The sequence below is a fragment of the Sinocyclocheilus grahami genome, unplaced genomic scaffold, assembly GCF_001515645.1.
Source record: "Sinocyclocheilus grahami isolate Dianchi unplaced genomic scaffold, SAMN03320097.WGS_v1.1 scaffold32.1, whole genome shotgun sequence".
In the NCBI taxonomy this organism is placed as follows: Eukaryota; Metazoa; Chordata; class Actinopteri; order Cypriniformes; family Cyprinidae; genus Sinocyclocheilus; species Sinocyclocheilus grahami.
The window spans coordinates 4,378,410-4,388,347 of record NW_015505211.1 but is presented as its reverse complement, the minus strand read 5'-3'; the positions used below and the strand labels follow the sequence as shown (position 1 = coordinate 4,388,347).

The window sequence follows — 9,938 nt, the reverse complement described above, 5'->3', positions numbered from 1 at the left end:
AAATATATATATATATATATATATATATATATATATATATATATATATATAAAAAGAAATAAAATTAAAAAAATCAGAATCATTTTAGTTTAGTGATTACACAACTGAGTTGTGAATGGATCTGAAATTAACAGTTTAAACTAATTCTGAACTGACAACTCAATTTGTCAAATCTAAAGCTACTTTTGATAGTGAGGTTCAAATGAGAGATTCTTTTATAATCACCTGTCTTAACACTCTCATGTAAGTAACAAGACAGAGAGGCTGCAAAATTAGTCTAACGGTAATCTTCAGGGAACAATCGTTGGGAGAGACTCCGACGCGGTTCCATGGTGCGCAACCCAAGTTCAGAAAATGGCTTCAACATCAACCTGCAACTCTAGTGTGAAAAATCCCTTAAGAAGTTCAGAAATGCACTTTAAAAGGACTTTAAACTCTATTTTAAAGCCACCCACTCATTGTGCGTCTGTCTCCCCAGGGCAACAACGATGATGTCATCCTGTCCTGCTGTCTGCACTACTGTCAGGACAAAGCCAAGGACTTCATGCCTGCTGAGAGAAGTCAGTTCACTTTTACTTATTAGGGGCCAATCACCACAGGGCGCGCTTTTGAATTCCATCTGAATTTGTTTCTAATTATTAATCCATTTACAAATTTTTACAGCATCTGACTTTGATTGCTATGTTTTTAAAGACATAGTTACTCCATCCAAGTTTTAAGCCATCCAAGATGTGGATGAGTTTTTCTTCATGGGAACAGATTAGGAGAAATTTTGCTTTGCGTCACTTACTCACCAATGGATCCTCTGTAGTGAATGAGTGCCATCAGAATGAGAGTCCAAACAGCTGATAAAAACATTTCTCTTCTCTGACTCACATGCTTTGTATTCTCCAGATGGGCCGGTGAGGTTGCGCAGGGAGGTGGTCTTGCTCACGGATGACCGCAACCTAAGAGTCAAAGCTCTCACACGTAACGTGCCTGTCCGGGACATCCCAGCGTTCCTGATCTGGGCTAAAGTAGGCTGAACCGCAGACCTGACCTACCGCTGTACAAACCAGTCATCCTCCACTGTGAAAGTTGAAGATGAAGAAATGTCACTCAGAGAGGATGAGTAGAAAGGGGAAAAATCCAACAAGCTTTTTGTCAAACCCCCCCCCCCAAAAAAAGAACGGAGTGACACATCAAGCCACTTTACAAGAAAGAAATCAGTATTTTCCCCTTAAAATGCTGCGTGCATAGACAACCGCTTACTTCTTGAGGGTGAGATAGATAAGATTGGAGGGGGTTGAAACCAGCTTAGCTGATTCGGGGGGGTTGATTAAAGTGCAGGATGAAGAGGAAGCACGTGAGGTATACGTGTGTGAGAGAGAAACCAGCAGTTCTGCTGTTTAGAGTGTCGGCTTGTAGTGTTTGTGTGGAGTCACATGTCCTGTGGATGAGCTCATTCCAGTGCTTCGGCCGCTCTCAAAGGGCCTGTGATGAGGCGGGAGCTCCAGTAGGGGGCGCCATGAGGCGGTCTCACTTTCCACTTCAGTGGCCCACGAGGCCCTGATTGTTTTCATTGCCTCAGTGCATGCTTGGTTTGCTCTAAGCATGATTGTTTTAAAGCTCTTCCGATTTTTACCTGCTTATTTAAGTTTGCATTGCAGTTTTGACTTCAGTTTGGACTGTCAGGTTCTTGGTTTAGTTGTAACACCCTCATAACTGTTTGATCTCCTGTAGTAGCATCTTTATAAGTGTGTGAATATAAGATTGTAACATCTGCATGTTGAGTAAATACTGAAGTAATGAATCTGTCATCACAGTAGTTTTAATACAGAATAATCAGCTCTAGTTTTTGAGGAAAATGAGGCTTTCACCACATTGCCATTGCTGAAAGTTACCACAAAGTTTATCCGTCTCTGAATGGAAATCTGCATTTTTTTTAAGGTAGAGCTAACAGAAAACATCATTTAGTTTCCTTTTTTTTCCCCCCAAAGACGACAACTTGTATGAACAGTAAAGTGGGTTATTTAGATATCGGTCACAACCATCAAGAAGAAGAAAAAAAACACTTTATAATTTTGGAAATGTTTTCAAATGTCCTGTGCAAATTATTTTCATGTCGAGTGGTTTGTCTGTGCTTGCATTTTAGTGTGCTTATTTTTTTTCCATTTCCAAAGCATAAGTATTGTAGTTCTAATGAGACCTGGTGTCATCCTGTTACAGGCTGTTTGTTTTAATGCTCAAATATCATCCGAATTATTCACCTCTGATTACAAGTCTTCCTAATTTGTTTTTAATGTCAATTTAATTAAAACTAATTTCTGAGTTAATCATTTGTGTGGTTTAGCCTCTGCTGCTGTTTGAACTTTAGACGTCACTGTTTTATACTGCTTACAGGTTTAATGTCACTGTGTTGGAGCAATTTAACTCCATAATTAGTGCTGATTTAAGATCAGCATCCCGTTTTCATCTAATGTCTTTTGAGATCAAAGATCAGCACTGACAACTTTGTGTGCAAATGAAAGTCAAAGGTTGGTTGACTGCTCTCAAATATGACAAAGACTGTAGACTAAGAATTTATTTTTCTTTTTATCAAAGGAAATGAGCATTGATGTAACAGAAGTTAATTATAGATTTAGATGAGAGAATCTTTCCTGTATGATCTGAAAAGGCGTTTCTAATACCATTCCAAAGCCTAACAACTAAATACCCTGCATTTTCAGGACTGTAGATGAGGTGAGACGGGAAACATGGGTTTGGATTTCTTTTGTGTTTACGGAATTCACCATAAAAAAAACATTGTTAGTGTAAATCAATTTGTTTTATTCCTTTTTCCCTGTCAAAAATCACATACCCACAGAGTGCTGAATTTTATTTTTTTTATTAAGTCTTACTATAATGCATACATTGAATACTTGTTAAATCTGCATGGGAAACATGGGTTTGGATTTCTTTTGCGTTTACTGAATTAATTCACCATAAAAAAACATTCTGTTAGTGTAAATCAATTTGTTTTATTCCTTTTTCCCTGTCAAAAATCACATACCCACAGAGTGCTGAATTTTATTTTTTTTATTAAGTCTTACTATAATGCATACATTGAATACTTGTTAAATCTGCAAAGTACAAACATTAAATTGAATTAGACGAGGAAAATCTGTGCAAACTGTTCAGACTTCAGAAACATCTTCAAATATAACATCATGAACCAAACTGGCCTGCAGGGTAAGTACAAAAAAAAGCTGAAAATTCTGTGCACTTCCTCCCCATAAAGAAATAATAAAAATCAGAAAAAGAAAATGGTCCTACATATTTTTGGTACTCAAACTCCAGTAATATATTACATATTCATGAGGGAGTAAGTGATTGATTAGTGAGTTTCTTGATATTAAAATTTATATTTGGCAATCACTGTCCTTGCCTGTAGAAATGTTCATAAAGACAATCATGTCCTCAGACAAATAGAACACGACTTGCAGCAGCCTATCAGGAATTATTTTTACACGCATGGCAGATTTCAGGATGATGTTGCTATGGTTACATCAGTTCATGTTCTGCTATAGAGGTCACGTTTCACAATAACATAAATAGACAATTCTATAAAACTATAATAAAAAACATTACCGTTCCACATAAACATGATTCAATGACTTCCATGAGTTTTAGAGACTTAAAAATATTAAGCAAAGAAAGGCATGCATTTCAGTCACACAAGCGCTTCCTTATGAGGTCAGAGTCCTCCGGTGCAGCTGTAAACGGACCTCACGGAACAGCAGAAACAAAACTATAAATTGCACATCATTACACATTCATGTGGAATTAAAACTTAAATTGAGGAATGCATGTCAAAACTCCACTGACACGATTTGCTATTATTCATTTTGCCATATTTGATGCAGGTGGCAAGTTTAAGATCTTGGCTTGAGTTCCCTCTACAATAATCGACTGAGCTGCGTATGCTACACAACCTGGAAATCTTAAGTGTGCTTTCATGTCACAATCTGCTGCAAAATTTAACCCTCATTTGAAGGCACAAGCTGATAGTATAATGCTGCGGGGAATGAGGTTTGGAAAAAAAGTGAAAACATTTCATAATGCAATGAAAAAAGAGAAAAAGTGTCAATGAATGGGTAGAGGTGTCAAAGTTGTTGGATATTACTGAATAGAGTTTTCCACAAATAGAGTGTACATTAATGTAAAAATCTAGAAAGTAAGTATTAAATACCTCATTGCACTTTCTTCTGAATTATCATCTCACAAAATACTTGAAAAACTCCAATGGTACATTAGCTGAGGTTTACACTGCTGTGTCGTGAAATGTATCTCAATTGAGGAACGCATTCTAATCAAATACTGCAATACACTTTTCATGTTCATTCAGATCCGTAAACATCTGCAAAGCATTCCACACAAATCCTTGGTGACAAAAGTGCATCTTGGGTAGAAACACCTGCCTGACTTTTTTGGTCTACAAAAGTGAAGTAGTCCCAGAGATAAACCAGTATAAACACATTAATCATTGGACGGAACAACCTGAAGGTCATTTTAGGGTATTTTGTTCAAATAAATGTGCATGTCTGGAGAAAAGAAAGTGTGTTAGTCACAACATCATAAAACCCAGTGAAAGAGCCGTCCAGTTGTTTGGTGTGAAGAGCTTGAGAGTTTGTGCAGATATGAGCGCAGGTAAATACATCCACCACAGCAACACGTTGTAGGTCGTTTCCATATGAGAGAATGCTGCTAACCTTAAGGCATGATATCTTGAGGGTTGTGTGCTCTTTCACATGACATCTCACGATAACAGTACTCATAAATGAGAAAAAATCCTGGTGCCATGCCAAGTCCTGTAAGGAAAGAGAAAACTTTAAGTAAACAACTTTGCACCAAAGGTAACTAGAACTATATAACTTTGTTTTAATTCGGAGAAAAGGGAAGTCCATACAACAACTGAAACGATAACAACAGAGAGGAAGGATATAGTTGGAATTTTTTCCAGCTAATGAACACTGAATATTTCAATGAAATGAATGTACTATATTTTTGTTTGACTTTTTTTATTTAATATTTTGTATTATTAGGGGAATTTATTGTACTAAATTATATTTATGGAATAGTTATGATCCATTTATTACCTGTTAACCACTTCTTGAGCATAGACCTGAAAATGAAACTTGTGAAAGCGGCATCCTGTTCGTTTCCTTTATTTTACAAAAGCACAATGTTTTGTTCTTATTGTGAATGCACACAAATAAAAGTAATATTTCAAATAGTTTCGAATGATGTCTTACTCTTAATTATATGAATACAAAAGGAGTATTCTATAAGATAAAAATTCAAGTGATCGTGCAGACGCCTCACGAGCGCACACAGTTCTAAGTATTGCTAACTTGACAATGCAGCCTGTTCATTATCATCATAAAATAGTCAGCCAAACATACAGAAAAAAAACACACTGCTGAATTTAAATAGCCCGTAGTACAATCTGTGCCATTCGTGATAATTATGCCAAGCACATTTTATTTTAGCCTACATGGATAATGGAGCACGAGTACAAAACCCAGTTTAGCCTACATAATAAATCATAGTTTGGCATCCAAATACATAGCAAATATGGAAACATTTGGTTTCGTACTGAATGAGAGTGGTTTGTGAGGCCAAGTCGGTTTCGGTTTCAGTTACCCTTTAAATTATTTCGTTTTGGCTTGTCGTTCGTTTAGGCTTCTTATATTTTCATTCTTGTTGTGTTTTGAGTATACCATTAAATTTAAAGGATTTGTTGTGGAATGAGGGGAACTAAAATAGCATATAGCCTAGCTATTTTTATAATGTTTGTAAACATTTAGCTTTATTTAGGCTACCGGTATTTCCTAATAAAATGCGATTAAATGCGACTTACCTGCTTTTTTTCTCTCTCAAATACACAATTTTATTTTATATTATTAACCATGCATGCAGCAAACTTTTTAAAATATTTTGAAAAATTACATTTAAAAAATAAACGGTTTAGCTGACTGTAGGTTAACTGTTAACCGGTTAATATGAGAAATATGAGCAGCATGAGCACTTTAAGTTAAAACCACTTTTTTATTTTTTTACAGTGTACAGATTACAGTATTGTACTGTATTGTACAGAACAAAATGAATAAATTTTAACTTGCAACGTTACTAAAGTGTAGGCTAATCAAGAAAAAAAGGCTATGTTTGAGAGGTAACATCTTATTTTTACCATAATAATAAAATAATTGTATATACAATTTAATAATATGAATATGATAGATTTAATGCACTTTTGAACTACTGAGAAATGGTGCACCACAAACACAGACACTGCATATAGGCTAATTCTGTCATATGACACCACATTTATTTGCATTAAAGACACTTTTCTCGACAAAAAGTGTTTCAAAACAAATTTTTACGACATTTGAAGTATCAAAATAGAATTTATGCACTAAATTTAAACAGAAAAAATATAGAGTCAACAATTTTATCGATAAATGGCATTTCCATAAGCTATATCGGTAAACATTCTGAAGTGCTAAACATTTTTTTCGCCAAAAAAATCCTTGGATGGAAACCTGGCTAGTAACACTGGCTGGATGTTCAAACTGCAGACTCACCTGATTAGGACTCATTCTCCATAATAATTGAAACAGGCTGACACACCTCTGCAAGACAAACCCAGACGGATCAATTTCATAAATGCATACATTTCCTCATATTATAGTGTAATATGTCGTTAGGGAGCAGGCGGGTGTATATTAAGGAGCAGAGCATCAAAGCGGCAAAGATTCAGTGAAATCACTTGATTTTTAATAATGTCTAGTGATGCCTCGAAAAAAAATTCACAATGTTCTTTAGCATTTACGAGGGGTGTAAAAGCGGAGTGGTGACGTACCGATGTTTGTCGGGCTGCTGTCTTTCTGCTCCTCAGACTGCAAATCATTGCCTAGGAGATGATTCTGTGACTCACTCAGAGGTCTGGGGTTTGCCTGTCCATCAACAGTGCTGTTACCATAACAACCATTATGTGTCAGTCACAAACGCTTACGGATGTTTTCACTGGCCCAGAATAAACCTCACCTCACATTACATTATAAAATTAATGTTGACACTCCGAAGACTACATTTCTGGAAAAACAGATCTGAGATTAAAAAAAAGATACAACATAACTAAATGATCTGAAACAGCTGAAGGGGAAAATGATCATAATTTATGCCAAACTGCAGAACTATACTGTCATTCAAGTGACTAGTGGTATTGTTCACAAATGAGATTGTAATTACCATTTAATGGCCTGGTGTTCAGCATTGCCTTGCTCTGAGTCAGCGTTGACTAGGCGGGTAGGGAATGTGTAGCCATCGCCCAAACTAGAGAAAAAAACAGTTACTCATGATACCTGCCAAAAACATCTCATGCGAATGCTTCTAAAACTTAAAGGGGCGGTTTATAAACTGAATAAAACATTTTAGAATTTTGGTGAAAAACGATTTTTTTTTTTTTTTTAGTTTTGCAATTTTTAATTGAAATACATTAACACTTCCTCTCAAACACTGAAAAATCCCAAATGATGCTTGATGGATGTGTTTTGTACCTGCTGTAAATGGGCAAGCACCAACACTTCTTCTGGTCTCCGAACACCTGGGTGACATTCTTGCGGAAGCCCAGAGTGAAGCCATTTTTATCTGGGCCATTTCTGAACACCGGTGCCCTGAACGCCTCTGAACAGATGGATGAGAGATTAGGATGAGGTCTGTTCCTGCTCTACACAACACAAATGACATCCTTAACTTTAGAACAACCTTTGGGAGGTGCATCAAAACTGCATTGAAGGGCACAGAAAAGTTTTTTTTCCCCTTCTTTTCCTCTTGAAGTTTGACCTAAATATTGTTCATAAGCACACCCACAATCCACCCCCACATTCATTTACATTTTACTTCAATCAGCAAAGTTTTATTTGACTGAACATGTGACTGCAGTTTCCCTCAGTAAGAAATTATCAAAAATAGGTCACAATATGGAGCGAAGAAAAAGGAGGACTAGAAGAACAAAGTGACGGAAAAGGAAATATGAACCAGGACTGAAATTCTTTGAGGAAGTAATCAGAATCTAAAGAAACAATAACTTTATTTACAAGACAGGCATTTCCTGAAAGAAACAGCAGTGTTTGCAGTGTAGCGAAAGACAACCAATCACAATTTATTATTTAAAAATTAAAGAACTATAACAAAAATAAGAAAAACAAGCAGAAGATTAAGGAGAAGGAGAAGTAGGAGCAAATATTAATAATATTTGAAAAGTTGGGGATGATTTAAACTAAAGAAAGTATAAGGAGGAGGAGGAAAAAAGTAGGAGAATAAGTACAGGTAAAAGAATAAGGAGCAAATATAAATAACATTTTAACAGTTGGAGATTAATTCAACTTTAAAGAAATTATGAGGAGAAAGAGGAGGAAAGGAAGAAGAAAGAAGTAGAAGAATAAGGAGACAGAGGAATAAAAGGAGGAGAAGAAGGTAACAACTACAACAACAATTTCAACAGTTGGAGAATAATTAAGCCAAAAAAAGATGATAAAAAGGTGAAGGAAAAGGAGGAGATGAAAAAGCAAGAAACAGCAGCAACAACATTTAAGCAGTTAGAAATTAATTACAAAGCTTAAGAAAAAGCAGCAGCAAGTATTAACAACATCTTACCTATAGTGGTTCTGTTTTTTCCCACGAGCCACAGGTGGTAGCTGAAGAGTGACAGAATACTGATGAAGAACATGGCCGCCACAAAGAACAGGAACAACACGTGGAACTTTGCATGAGTGTCTGGCAAGTGATTCTGTTGAGCAAGAAAGCAGAACATGAGAAAATGACAAAAAAAAACAAAAAAAAAAAGTGTTTTTTGGAGATACATTCATCAAATATACCAGTGTAGTTTGAAGAGCACTACTAAGGCATATTTAGGCAAGACCCTTGTTCTCTGGGCCATTTGTAAAGCTGCTCTAAAAAGCACTTTACAAATAAACTGAATTGACAGCTGATTTCTTTAAAGGTGAAGTGCATAATTTCTGTACCACTAGCATCGCCACACAAAGTGAAAAAGCGTTTCCCAGACACTTTCCCATTTGCGATCTGCCCAAAACACCCCACTGGTTGAGCCAGTGCTGCTGTCAAACTAGAATAAATAAATTTGGACATCTGACGATATTAAAGGTAATGTGTGTAATTTTTTCTAATGGCATCAGATGTAGTTGTAGAGCTCAAGAAGACCTCTAGATCTAACAGCCTCAACACTACAATCCCTGTCTGGTAAGTACTGGCTGCTGTACCACTAAGAAGCATCTGTATATTTTAATATGCTAAACTACACTCTTTATTGCAACTTTGCCGTTTATTTTAATCAGTAAAAGAAAACGCAAAATGAGTCAACAGTGCAACATCAAACCATCGCCCACAGTCACAACAGTGCAAAGCAAGCGTGAGTGGTTTACCTCCGGGCAATGCTCTATAGCCCTCCGTCTGCAAAGCTTCAGACAAAGTGTTAAAAACACAGACAGAATGTTAGAAGCAGACTCATCCCTTTTTTCTGTGTCTTAAAAAACTGACACGCACACACAAAGATCATTGCACGACATATATGGATGTTAAAAAGTTTTAGTAAAAATATATGGAGGAAAATATAGTGTTATATTGATGTATATAAATGAAAAAAACAGCATCCACTGCAATACAAAAACGTGGTTTTGGTATGATTTTTAATGTTTTTGAAAGAAGTCTCTTACAGAAGTCTCTTAAATCACCAAAGCTGCTTATTTTATAAAAGAACCCTTTAGAATTTTCTATATTTCTGCATAACTATGACTCAAAACATAATTAGATTTTCACACAAATCCTAAAAGTAGACAAAGAGAATCCAATCAAACAAATGAGACAAAAATATATACTTTGTCATTTATTTATTGAGA

The 9,938-nt window shown here is 36.0% G+C and overlaps 1 protein-coding gene and 1 long non-coding RNA gene across 2 annotated transcripts in view; one reads left to right on the top strand and one right to left on the bottom strand.

Moving 5' to 3' along the window:
- Positions 1-110: 110 nt before the first annotated feature.
- LOC107578012 (uncharacterized) lies at positions 111-1,159 on the top strand. Its single transcript, XR_001608283.1, has 2 exons — positions 111-560; positions 895-1,159. It is a non-coding gene; the product is annotated as an uncharacterized lncRNA (long non-coding RNA).
- A 2,085-nt stretch (positions 1,160-3,244) lies between these two features.
- LOC107578792 (probable palmitoyltransferase ZDHHC20) overlaps positions 3,245-9,938 on the bottom strand; it is a 14,756-nt gene continuing 8,062 nt past the window's right edge. Inside the window, exons 5-12 of the mRNA XM_016264712.1 lie at positions 9,756-9,778; positions 9,465-9,565; positions 8,680-8,812; positions 7,581-7,707; positions 7,273-7,356; positions 6,884-6,993; positions 6,606-6,653; positions 3,245-4,829 (exon numbers count right to left, since the gene is read on the bottom strand). Coding sequence (XP_016120198.1) covers positions 6,610-6,653; positions 6,884-6,993; positions 7,273-7,356; positions 7,581-7,707; positions 8,680-8,812; positions 9,465-9,565; positions 9,756-9,778 — 622 coding nt within the window. The 3' untranslated portion in view covers positions 3,245-4,829; positions 6,606-6,609. The remainder of the gene's footprint in view (positions 4,830-6,605; positions 6,654-6,883; positions 6,994-7,272; positions 7,357-7,580; positions 7,708-8,679; positions 8,813-9,464; positions 9,566-9,755; positions 9,779-9,938) is intronic.